The sequence below is a fragment of the Eleutherodactylus coqui genome, chromosome 6 (assembly GCF_035609145.1).
Source record: "Eleutherodactylus coqui strain aEleCoq1 chromosome 6, aEleCoq1.hap1, whole genome shotgun sequence".
Lineage (NCBI taxonomy): Eukaryota > Metazoa > Chordata > Amphibia > Anura > Eleutherodactylidae > Eleutherodactylus > Eleutherodactylus coqui.
Genome location: NC_089842.1, coordinates 37,684,169 through 37,697,613, shown reverse-complemented (window position 1 = coordinate 37,697,613; position 13,445 = coordinate 37,684,169). Strand labels below are relative to the sequence as shown.

At 46.1% G+C, this 13,445-nt stretch overlaps 1 protein-coding gene across 1 annotated transcript in view; it reads left to right on the top strand.

Annotated features, from left to right (window-relative positions):
- LOC136632041 (uncharacterized) overlaps window positions 1-13,445 on the top strand; it is an 83,401-nt gene that overhangs the window by 8,229 nt on the left and 61,727 nt on the right. Inside the window, exons 3-5 of the mRNA XM_066606608.1 lie at window positions 687-886; window positions 6,133-6,345; window positions 10,044-10,189. Of these exons, the coding sequence (XP_066462705.1) occupies window positions 727-886; window positions 6,133-6,345; window positions 10,044-10,189 (519 nt within the window). The 5' untranslated portion in view covers window positions 687-726. The remainder of the gene's footprint in view (window positions 1-686; window positions 887-6,132; window positions 6,346-10,043; window positions 10,190-13,445) is intronic.

The following is a 13,445-nucleotide window of genomic DNA, read 5'->3' as shown; positions in this document are numbered from 1 at the left end:
GAGAGCCCTTTAGCGCCCATTTACAAGCATTGATCATCGTTCAAAAGTGCGATTGTTTTGTGCTCTGTTCTCTGCATTCAGCTCATTTGTTCTATCATGGGGCTGCAAGCTGAATACAATGTAAGCAGCGCTCCCGTGGAGAATACAGCACCATAGACAGTAAACACAGCATGCAGTCTGTGTTAATTTCTCTCCGGCTAAACAATGGATTTTATGCTCACCTAAAAATCATTGTTCAGCCGAAGAGTAAAAAATGGGAGTATTTACACACAACGGTTGACGCTCAAATGATTGAATTTGAGCAAATTTTGAGCAATAATAATTGTGTGTTAATGAGCCTTAACTCTGGGGGACCATCCCATCTGTGCGTTACATGGACAGCTCACTGATTTCATTGGGCTCCAGGTAGTGCTTCAAGGAAAATGATCAGCTTAAACAAGATTCATGGGGGGTCTTCAAGCAGGACCCCTACAATCATCTAGTCACTGAGGGAAGAGACTGCTACATATGTGAGCCCATGTAAAACTTCTGCATATAGCACTAACATATTCTGTAACATGCTTCATCACCTGATGGAAATCTCTTACTTCATCACCAGTAGTTAATGTACTAAATAATTTGCGCTACCTACCTGCCTCTGTGGGGGTTACTTACCTGCCTCTGTGGGGGTTATTCTTGCCTTCCAGTTGCACTTTTCCTTATTACTGCCCTCCTGGAAGTGTCCGCATGATGTCTTGTCCCGGAGGGAGTTCCGCGGTTCCTGGGATCACATTGCGGGATTCAGCAGAAGCATCATGTAGTAAATGTGGACCAGGGACTTATCGCAGTGCCAGCACCTCTGATGTCACATGCCAGCCATGCCCAGCCGGATACAGCTGCCCACAAGGTAAAAGCAAGCTGCCAATTTCACTGCCGTGGTAGTAAAGGTTTTATCATAGGGAATTGGTGGTCAACTAAACGAAATGTGCATCATTATAGTGGAGCTGGACACAAGGGTCACAAAGTACAGACCGATGCATCCGACATTGTGCGGCTCCACAATTCTCAGCTGGCATTTGGCTGAATTTTGTCTCATTTTGACCATTTCTTCATGGTGGGTCATTTTCTCTATGAGGCAGTGTATAAACTCTAACCTAAGGTTAAAAAACACTGTTACATCCTAAGCCTAATCCACCGGCCCATTTTATATATAACAGACTACTGGATAGGTCAGGGGTGTTCCAGCCATAAGGCAGTTTGAGCCCTGTGCCTCGGGCGGCGTCTACTAGCAGGGGGGACTACTCAGCAGATAGGAGAAGAGTAGAGGATCTGGATACTGTTTAGCTAATAACTTAAGGACCTGCAATTATATCGGAAGGGGGTATAGCTGGATGGAAATCAAACGGCCTCTGTTACAGTTGTTACGGCAGAAATGTATGGCCGTTCAGGAAAAGCTGAGTGTACCTTGTGAATGACGTCATGGGTCATATGACGTCATTCACAAGGTACACTTGACTTTCCCAAAACGGCCATACATTTTTGCCGTAGCACAGTAAATAGGGGTCTGTTTGGCGAAGGGAGCCATATTCCTCCTCCCCAAACAAACCAGAAAAAAACTGAACTCCCCAACGCTGATGTGAGCGAGCACCATCTACGATGGGCAGTGGAGCAGAAGGATCTGATGAGATCTTATTGCCAGGGGAATGCTGAGAGTTCTTTCCTTGTAGTTCTCCTACATCCCCTTCCTGTAATGTCTTCTAATATCACATAGTGACAACATAGGCATGCTGGGATTTGTACTTCCCACTCTTATATTCTCCCCTCTCTGATAACCCATCATGTCCTGGCCAAACCGGCATGCCTTCCTTAGGTTAGCTGCACACGGGCGATCTCAAAATCACGTTTTGTTCACGCGATGTTTGAGCATCGGCGCTGCTTTTTCTTGCAAAAACATGGCTGCCGCTTACGATTTTCTCACGAGAAAGTCAATAGGACTTTCTAATGTTAGAAATGCATTGCATTGCACGAAAATTGCAAGTTCGTGTGGCGTGATTTGGTAAAGCGAAGCTCCCTAGGGAAACACAGGCAATAAAAAAAAGAGCAAAACGGAGAAAAATAGGGCATGCTGGAATTTTTTTTTTATGCAACATGGCTGAAAACATCGCATATGTGAAGGAAACCCTTGAAAAGCATGGGTTTCATAGTTCTGGGTTTCACATTCCCTTGTATCGTGCGAAAATTGCGTGATTTTATCGCCCATGTGAAACCGGCCTAAGGGTACGTTCACACAGGGCAAATATACTGTGAGTTTTCTGCAGTGGAAAATCCAGGTTTTTTGCGCCCTCGTGAACTGCATGCACACAAAAAAGAAATGAGAATGAGCCCTCTGACATCGATGGGTTCTATTCTCCGTGTTTATGTGTGCAGGATTTTTCCATGCGCTAAAATACAGTTTTCTGAAGAAGCCCAAATACAGCAGCAGCAGCGAAGTCCACGGGATATAGAGATCCTGTTCGCATGTTGCTAGAAAAATCTGCATTGTAAATTGTCCTGATCTTAAATCCTCAGTTTGTGACATTTTGCTGCAGATTTTTCGTGTGGATGTTATCTCTTTAAATGACCACCAAAATCCACCAAGTAGTCTTAGGGTGGTTTCACAGGTACGAGAAAATTGGGCAATCACTGGTCTCAGCGGTTGCGCGTTGCTCTTACTGCCATCTCCATTCTTTTTTTCGAGACAATTTTTCTGATTGGTCAGAGTGCTCAGCCAATCAGAGGCAGCCCTTTCAGCAGGTGGGAATTTTAAATCCCTTCCTCCTGAAAGCTCTTCATAGCAGTGCAGGAGAAGAGTGTCTGGACACACCTGAGCCCCGGCAGCTGCGGAGAGGTGAGTATATATATATATATATTTTTTTTTTTATTATTTTATTTTATTTTTTTTACACATTTTAGGGATGATTTTTCAGGGAAGGGCTTATACTTTGAGCCCTTCCCTGAAAATCACTGCAGGGCTTGCCAGCAGCTCATTGCTTTCAATTGAATTCAATGGGAGAACATTGCGGTCCTTTGCCGCTGCCGGCCCCATTGACCACAGGTAAAACCCCTGGATGTGACAGAATCCAGGGGTTTCACACCCAAGGAATCCCCTGCTGCAGCAGGGGATAGCGGGCAGTGCACTTTTTGAGTGGAAAAGCGTGTCCAAGTCCGTTTTTTCCAGCGTGCCGCCCACTTCGGTCGTCCGCTTGTGCATTTTGTGCACAAAAATTCACGCATCAAAACGCCCATGTGACTGAGCCCAAAGAAGCACAAGGGGCAAATCTTCAGTAAGTATTGTGTGTGTGTGAGATATATATATATAATAGTATTTATTTATATATGTATACTGTTTTTCCCGGAAGATAATTTTAGGGGATGTCTTATTATACTTACTTAGCAGACTTGGTCCAAGTCTCTCCTGCTACTCTCCGATGCTTTGACGCACTTCTCACAGTCCTTGGCTGCCCAAAGATCACTTTCTGATGGGAAATTCATAAATTCCTCCTCCAGGAAGCAATGGCTCTGATTGGTTCATCAAACGCTGCATTGATTGGCTGAGCAGCACTTGAGAACCAATGAATCCTGTAATCGGGAAGTGATCTTCTGTCGGCAGCCAAGGACTGCAAAAAGCATGTAGGAGCTCCGGAGAGCAGCGGGAGAGACCTGGACCGAGCCTGCTGGGTAATGTATTCCTTTTTAATTTTTAATGTAATGCAGCCAAGGCTTATTTTCAGGGTACGGCTTATATTTCAAGGCTCCCTGAAAATCTTGAAAAATCAGGGTAGGTCTTATTTTCAGGGAAACAGGGTGTATCTATCTATCTATCTATCTATCTATAATGTGTGTGTGTATATATAAAATTATTTTTTAATTCATTCTTTTTAAAAAAAATATATATATTACATTCTCTTTAGTGGGGAGGGCCACTTTGCATTTTGCATGAGGCACCAGGAAGTCTAGGCACACCCTGGGCATCCCATTGTGGTCCAATGACCCTGGTGATATTGCTGTATCTTTCACCTGTATATCAGGTTATTGCTCCACATCTGCCCATAATGTAATATTACTGTAGAATCCGGTTCTCCTGGATCAGTCAGAGTTTGTGTTGCCGGCAGTTCTCTCCGCTGGTGTTTCCACATGACATTACCCGCTGGCCTGGGTGGCGGGCAGCACTTGTGTTATTCATCCCTATGAGGGTGTTCTGTGTTTACATTACAACATGCGGATGTGGAAACATTCTTACAAATGAGGATAAACGCCTTTCAGAATGTTTACATGTATGAAGACACAATGTTACAAGATTCTTCACTGCGATTAGAAATGGTCCTTTTTGAATCTGTTTAAGGTAGCGGTATATATCCTGGGCGGTTATGTTCTGGCGGAACGTACAGTATATTGTATTTATACACCGAGGTGCTCGGTAATTCTGCGTTTCAGGTCCATTCCACAGAGGTTACCTGTTCACACTGTGTGGTCATACAAAAATAGGCAGACAGATCATGACCCTGTGCAGCAATAAAACATCCAGAAAGGCGGCCCCATCGCATAGTTGTGGCGCCAAAGCACCAAAAAAACACAGGTGGAAGTTTATTAACCCCTAAAGGACCGGACACTTTTTTTTAGGAATTTTTACCTATGTGGTGGTTTTACTGCCTTATTTTTTTTCTTCAGCTACCAAAATTATTTTTGCTTTGTTTTTTTTTTTTTCCGTATTGTATAGGGCTGTTTTTTTATGCTTTTTTTCTGGCTGTTATTTTTCTTTCTTCTAGTTTTATTAGGGGTAAAAAGCTAAAAAAAGATTTCTTTCTTTAAATTTACAGTTTATTTTTAAAATGAGTATATCTACACTAAAATAAAGTACAGGAATGGGTTCCTCGCTTTCTTCTGGGTTGTTTTCTCTTATATATATATATAAAATTATTTTTTTTCTGTAATTTTTAAAAACTTTTTTCTGTAACTATTTTTTACCATTTATGTCCCCTATGAGGCCATATAAGACCTCTGGGGGTCATTCGCATCATGTCTTTTTTTTTATTATTTCACCCTTTTTCACTGTAGGTGAGGCATTTATAGGAGCTGCAGATACAGGGAAAAACATCCCTTTGTAGTAACAGTAGTCACTAACAGAGCTGATCTCCTTCTCACTATGGGGGCTGCAGTGAAGAGAACAGGCAAAACAAGACCCCATTTTCAGGATTGCTGAGGGACGCAGCGATCTGCTAGTTATCTCCTATTTTGTGGATAGGGAACAACTTGTCAAAAATCAGAATACCCCTTTGCATACAAGATCTAAGTAGAAAGAAGGCTGCACTGTGCAAGAACTCATTACGGTCCACACCATTAGTAAATTATTGTGCAACCTGCACGTCTCTCACTCCATTCTTCTGCCCCCCCCCCCCCTTATTATTGGTGGTGTGACTATAGGGGTCTCTGAGGTTTAAAGCCTATGTCCACTTTCACAAGCTTTTTCTTAAAATTGCCCTAAAAATATAAAGTGTAAATAAACAGCTTTGCAATAAATATTAATTAAAAACTCTCTGGCATTTTCTTTCTGCAGCTCCAATGCAGACTATGTGTCACCATGGCAACAGACAACAAGCAAACTCTGTGTAGTCTGATCCTGACATCATAATCCCTTCTAACTTTTTTTTTTTTTAGTTTGGGGTAATCTGCCAAATATAGTATGAGATTGCAGGATCACTCTACACTAATTTGTTTTCTGTCTGGCAATTTTTATTTATGACTAGAGATGAGCGAGTATACTCGCTAAGGCACATTACTTGAGCGAGTAGTGCCTTAGCCGAGTATCTCCCTGCTCGTCTCTAAAGATTCGGGGGCGGGGAGCGGCAGGGGAGAGCGGGGAGGAACGGAGGGGAGATCTCTCTCTCCCCCCCCCCCCCCCGATCCCCGCCGCAACTCTCCTGTCATCTGCGCCGGCTCCCGAATCTTTAGAGACGAGCGGGGAGATACTCGGCTAAGGCACTACTCGCTCAAGTAATGTGCCTTAGCGAGTATACTCGCTCATCTCTATTTATGACCTATTGCAAAGTTTCAACTTGAGGGAAGACATGGCTGAACACCTAATGCCTCCATGTGCTTTCCATCCTGTTTCTATAGGTGTGGAGAACTACAAGTCATTTCCCTGTTTGGCTGGCTATTACTGCCCTTCCAGTGCCACAGCACCAGTCCCTTGTCCACCTGGTACTTATGGTAACAGCACTAACGGAAGAGAAGTAGGCGACTGCCAGCCTTGCCCAGCTGGCACATACAACCACCTCTCTGCCCAGGTGTCATGCTTTCTGTGTGGCAGCTCATCCTCTTCTAAGTCAGGTGTGTAGAATCATACATATGACCTGAAATATGTTTAATGGTAATATCGAAAAAGTAATATTTAATGGTTGTAAGTGATGACGGGTGCCTGTAAGCAGAAGTGCATAGAACTGCTTTTGATGCACCATAATGCCTTGTCACCATAATATACTGCTAATCACTGATGCTTTCAATTCACAGTCCAAAGGGAACCCCCTCCACCCAAAAAAATCTTCTACATATTCCCCAATGAATAGTATGTTTGGTAAATGGGATGAACCTGAGGACACAAGGCCGTGTCATGTACTGCTGGGATGTTCAGATGTCAATCAGCGGCAGAAATCAAACCCTGAAACTTGCATTTCTGCAATGGATGGGTTATTCATCTCCCTAGCCACATGTATAGAATCTTATACTAATGTAGCAAACATTAACTTGACATGTAAGACGCTGTGATGACTCAACTACAATCTGCAATAATGTTGTGAATTGAGTTCTCATGATGTACCAGTCATGTTAGTGATTGCTACATCTGTACGCTGTGGGTTTATAATCTGCAACATGGTCATCAGTGGCGGATTAAGTACACCATAGATTCTGGGATGTTTGCACAACTTTGGCAGCCTTCATAATTTTTTTTTGTTACACTCCCAAAAAATAATAGAGCTCACGTTGTGCTCCCACAAAGGAATGGAGCCCACATTGTGCCCCCGCAAGATAATAGAGTCCGCGTTGTGCTCCCACAAAGTAATAGAGCCCGCATGGTGCCCCCACAAATTAGTAGAGTCCGTGTTGTTTCCCCATAAAGTAATAGAGCCCGAGTTGTGTCCCTACAAAGTAGTAGAGCCCGCGTTCTGCCCTCACAAAGTAGTAGAGCCCGCATTGTGCCCCCACAAAGTAGTAGAGCCCACTTTGTGCCCCCACAAAGTAGGAGAGCCCACTTTGTGCCCCCACAAAGTAGTAGAGCCCGCTTTGTGCCCCCACAAAGTAGTAGAGCCCAATTTGTGCCCCCACAAAGTAGTAGAGCCCGCTTTGTGCCCCCACAAAGTAGTAGAGCCCGCTTTGTGCCCCCACAAAGTAGTAGAGCCCGCTTTGTGCCCCCACAAAGTAGTAGAGCCCGCTTTGTGCCCCCACAAAGTAGTAGAGCCCGCTTTGTGCCCCCACAAAGTAGTAGAGCCCACTTTGTGCCCCCACAAAGTAGTAGAGCCCGTATTGTGCCTCTACAAACTTGTAGAGCCTGCGTTTTTCCCACACAAAGTAGTAGAGCCCGCATTGTGCCCACAAAAAATAGTAGAGCCCACGTTGGGCCCCCAAAAAGTAATACAACCCACATAGTGCCAAAAAAATCTAAAGATGCACCAAATGTGTTCTCCAGCATGAGCCACTGAGATAGGTTTGGTGCATTTTCAGACTGTCTGGTCTAAAATTACACTATCTATATGTTAGACCTACCCCAGTGTTTACATTGTAGTGATCGTGTAGATCATTCCAGGCAATGCTTTATTATGGGCCATTTATACGGCGCGATTATCGCTCAAAATTCGTTCAAACAAACTAATCTGTGTAAAAATGTTTTCATTATCAGTCAGCATAAAAAACATTGCTGGATCGCAGGTTTATGGTTGCGTGTAAACGTTCCCCACTTCACATAGCATGGGAAGTTCTGAGCTAGAAGCCAGTGAGAATCCAGCCTGTCTAAACACTCTGCACAAACACTAACGACCTTAGCGGTGGCGTCAGTGCTTGTGCAGTCATTTAGATGACAGTCGTCCCGTCTTTCTTAACCTTAGATTTTTGGATAACCTCCTTATCTCCTATCTACAGGGTAAGGGATACCTTTATAATTGGTGGAGGGTCTCATCACTGAGACCCCTACTGATCCTGAGAATGAGGGTTCTGTGTACCCTCATCATCACCAACTGGGCTAACAACACAGTGAGGAGGAGGCTGAATGGAGTAGCGCATGCGCAGTGCTGCTCCATTCCCTTTCAATGGAGCTGCTGGAGATACCCCAGTACAAGCACTCAGCTATTTTTGTCAATCCCATTGAAATTAATGGAACGGCAACTGTGCATACGTGATCAGCGCTTCATTCAGTCTGACATTACTACGGGAGGGAGAAGTAACTGCAGTGACAAGAAGATGGGGGAAACAGGACCCTCATTCTCAGAATCAGTAGAAGTCTAGCGGTCGAACCCTCATCGATCCTAGAGTTTTCCACTATCCTGTGGGTAGGTGACAACTTTAGATTTTGGGATAACCCCTTGTAAGAGTAACTTGTAATAGTGTTTAGAGATGAGCGAGTATACTCGCTAAGACACATTACTCGAGCGAGTAGTGCCTTAGCCGAGTATCTCCCCGCTCGTCTCTAAAGATTCGGGGGCAGGCGTGGGTGACAGGTGAGTTGCGGCGGGGAGCAGGGGGGAGAGAGGGAGAGAGAGATCTCCCCTCCGTTCCTCCCCGCTCTCCCCCGCCGGCCCCCGAATCTTTAGAGATGATCGGGGAGATACTTGGCTAAGGCACTACTCGCTCGAGTAATGTGCCTTAGCGAGTATACTTGCTCATCTCTAATAGTGTTTTACACATCATTTTTATTACAAGGTTATTATGGTTCATAACTGACTTGTAAAAGCAGTCAAAAACAGACATTACCCATTCAATGGGGGAAGCTTCAGCAAAAGTCTGCTTTCATGTATGTGGTAGATAAGATAACTGCCAGCTTTAGTAAAAGTAAGGCCACCTGCAGATGGCTGGGTCGGATCCGGCTGCGAGAATTCTCGCAGCGTGACCCGAGCGTCTGCAGAGAGCAGTGCATCACTCACCTGCTCCTGCGGCCCCGGCTCTTTCATGTGCCGGCTGCCGGGCAGCCGGCGCATGCGCAGAGCGGAGCCTATGGCCGGGGAGTGATGTTTCTGTGCCACGATTTGTTTGCCGCGCGAGATTTTGCGCGGCCAAATCGCTGCCGTCTGCATGGGATTGCGTTTGTTAATGCAATCCTATGGCAGCTTCAAGGGGTGGAAATTCCGTGGGAAATCCCGCCGTGGAATTTCCGCCCGTCTGCAGGCGGCCTAAATGTTTACTTGTAAGCTTGAGATAAGACAACTGCCAGCTCAATTTTAAGGCTGGAGTCACACAGGGCAGAATTGTCGCAGAATGTCTATGCGGACTTTCTGCACAGAAATTCCGCCTACGTTTTTAATCCTGGGATTAGCCAGCAAAGTGGACGAGATTTTCAAAAACCTTGTCCACACGCTGCGGCTGATCCGTTGCAGCCAAACCGCGATGAAATTGACATGTGGTGCGGAATTCAAATCTGTGGCATGTCAATTCTTTCCCTGTTTCCACGGCGGCCTCTCTCCTCTCAAAAATCCACGGAAATAGGCATTTCTTTGGTGGAAATCTTGTTGAATTTCTGTGCAGTCATTCCGTGAGATTTCGGTCCCGTGTGACCCCAGCCTAAGGGTCCAATTTCTTGTTTGAAAGATCTAATGATGTTGAGTTGGCTCCTGCAGCCGGTTTACACAGGCAGATACAACGCTGTATTCTTCTCTGATGCATCGAATATACATTTTGGCATGTCTAATTGATAAAGCTATGATACCCTTTGAATATCACCTAAATTAAGTGCCTCCTCCAACGCCCTTTAATGTATGTATATTGGTTTGTGTAATGATATAACTGCGTTAACCCACCATGTCTTCATTGGAAATGACCCCAAGGTTCCAAGAACTGTGTCTGCCGAGGACTGAACCGCTCCTTCCAGGAGTCCGATGGTTCCTGCATCTGCCAGGCTGGATTTGTGTTTTATGACAACCGCGAGAAGCAGAGATCAGACAGCAACAGCGACTTAGACTGTCAGCCACAGGTACAGCGGACAGAATGGCACATGTGGGGTCAGCATGATGCAGAGGAAGAAGGCTCCGTTCTGGATGGCTGTCTCTCCCTGAATGAATGGCTTAGTATTAGAGATGAGCGAGCATTGCCCTTCGCGAGTACCTGCCCGCTCGGAAGAAAAGGTTCGGCTGCCAGTGGCGGGCGGGGAGCTGCGGGGGAGAGCGGGGAGGAACGGAGGGGAGATCTCTCTCTCCCTCTCTTCCTCCCTGCTCACCGCCGCAACTCACCTGTCACCCGCGCCGGCAGCCGAACCTTTTCTTCCGAGCGGGGAGATACTCACTAAGGACAATGCTCGCTCATCTCTACTTAGTATGTATGGTTCACCTAAGGGTGCCTTTACACGGAGCAACTGTTCATATAGTCGCTCAAAAAAGTCGTTAAAGCATACAATAGTCGCTGGTTTACTTCTGCGCAGAGCGATGATCATTCATTAGTCATTTGCTCCCGTATCGTTTGTAGAGGGGATCCCCATGCAAATTTGTTTGCAAGCATTTTAAACACGAACAACTGTGACTTTACACCAGACGACTTTTGATTAATGAGTGACTATTCCTGTGGTGAGCTTGAACTAAACAACAAGTGATGAGTGATCCTGTTGGTGACCACTAGAGATGAGCGAGCATACTCGTCCGAGCTTGATGCTCGTTCGAGTATTAGGGTGCTCGAGATGCTCGTTACTAGAGGCGAGCACCACGCGGTACTCGTCTCGATTAAATGAGCACTGACCATTGAATTCAATGGAGCCAGCAATACAGCCGGCTCCATTGAAAGCATTGGGCTGCCGGCGAGCGCGGGATGAATTTTTGGGAAGGGCTTAAAAATATAAGCCCTTACCTGAAAATCATCCTAAAATGTGTAAAAATAATAAAAAAAATGTATACTCACCTTTCCGCTGCAGCCAGAGTTCAGCCGCGGCCGGCCGGCAGTTCTCCTGAACTGCTGTGAGTAGTATTCAGCAGCCGAGGATTTAAAATTCCCGCCCGCTGAATGAGCTGCCTCTGATTGGTCACAGCCTCACCAATCAGAGGCAGCTCTCACTCACCCATTCATGAATTGTAACAGCTGTGGCAGAGGAGAACGATCGTTATGCTGACAGTGCGGGGGGGGGGGGGGGGGTCTCACTCTTGCCACTATTGTGGCTTAATAGTGAGACCTCGGAGCCCGAAATGCAGCCCTGCATGTTGCTCCTCGCCTGCCCTATCCATTTCTGTTTTTTTTTTACATGACTTTGGTGATTTGCTAAGATTTTCACAAATGAAAACCTTAGCGGAGCACCAGTCATATACTAAAATGCTCGGGTCGCCCATTGACTTCATTGGGGTTTGTTACTCGAAACGAACTCTCGAGCATCACTGAATGTTCGACTCGAGTAACGAGCACTCGAGCATTTTGGTGCTCTCTCATCTCTAGTGACCACGTATGGAAATGATGACTATTATAATGAATTCGCTTTTTCGGGTGATTTTTTAGCCAATAGTTACTATCGTTACTCGGGACGAAATTATCGCGATGCTCGAGGGTTCGTTTTGAATAACGAACCCCATTGAAGTCAATGGGCGACCCGAGCATTTTTGTATTTCGCCGATGCTCGCTAAGGTTTTCATTTGTGAAAATCTGGGCAATTCAAGAAAGTGATGGGAACAACACAGCAACGGATAGGGCAGGAGAGGGGCTACATGTTGGGCTGCATCTCAAGTTCACAGGTCCCACTATTAAGCCACAATAGCGGCAAGAGTGGGCCCCCCCTCCCAACAACTTTTACTTCTGAAAAGCCCTCATTAGCAATGGATACCTTAGCCAAGCACCACACTACCTCCAACAAAGCACAATCACTGCCTGCATGACACTCCGCTGCCACTTCTCCTGGGTTACATGCTGACCAACCCCCCCTGCACGACCCAGTGTCCACAGCGCACACCAAATTGTCCCTGCGCAGCCTTCAGCTGCCCTCATGCCACGCCACACTCATGTCTATTTAGAAGTGCGTCTGCCACAGGAAAAGCAGGCACACACTGCAGAGGGTTGGCACGGCTAGGCAGCGACCCTCTTTAAAAGGGGCGGGGCGGTAGCCCACAATGCTGTACAGAAGCAATGAGAAATATAATCCTGTGCCACCGCCATCAGGAACTGCACACGTGGGCATAGCAATGGGGAACCTATGTGCCACACACTATTCATTCTGTCAAGGTGTCTGCATGCCCCAGTCAGACCGCGGTTTTTAATTCATAGACACAGGCAGGTACAACTCCCTATTGTGAAGTCCCTGTGGACCGACAGCATGGGTGGCTCCCTGGAACCCACCGGCGGTACATAAAAATATCCCATTGCATTGCCCAACACAGCTGAGGTAGTAATGTCGTGCTTAATACAGGTGGGCTTCGGCCCACACTGCATGCCCCAGTCAGACTGGGGTTCTTTAGAAGTGGACACAGATGCATTTATAATTCCCTGTGGACCCACAGCATGGGTGGCTCCCTGGAACCCACCGGCGGTACATAAAAATATCCCATTGCATTGCCCAACACAGCGGATGTAACGTCAGCTGTAATGCAGGTGGGCTAAAAATTCATTTGATTACACTGTAGGCGAGGGCCCACAAAAATTGCTGTATCAACAGTACTAATGTACATCCAAAAAATTGGCCATGGCCAACCAAGAGGGCAGGTGAAACCCATTAATCGCTTTGGTTAATGTGGCTTAAGTGGTAACTAGGCCTGGAGGTAGCCCAGTTGAACGAAAAATTGGTTCAAGTTAAAGTTCCAACGCCTTTAAGAGCATTGAAACGTATAAAAATTGTTTAGAAAAATTATATGACTGAGCCTTGTGGCCCTAAGAAAAATTGCCCGTTCAGCGTGATTACGTGAGGTTTCAGGAGGAGGAGCAGGAGGAGGATTAGGAATATTAGACACAGATTGATGAAGCAGAAATGTCCCCGTTTTGGATTGTGAGAGAGAACGTAGCTTCCATCCGCGGGTGCAGCCTACGTATTGTTTAGGTACCGCTGCTGTCCGCTGGTGGAGAAGAGAAGTCTGGGGAAATCCAGCCTTTGTTCATCTTTATGAGTGTAAGCCTGTCGGCACTGTCGGTTGACAGGTGGGTACGCTTATCCGTGATGATTCCCCCAGCCACACTAAACACACTCTCTGACAAGACGCTAGCCGCAGGACAAGCAAGCACCTCCAGGGCATACAGCGCGAGTTCAGGCCACGTGTCCAGCTTCGACACCC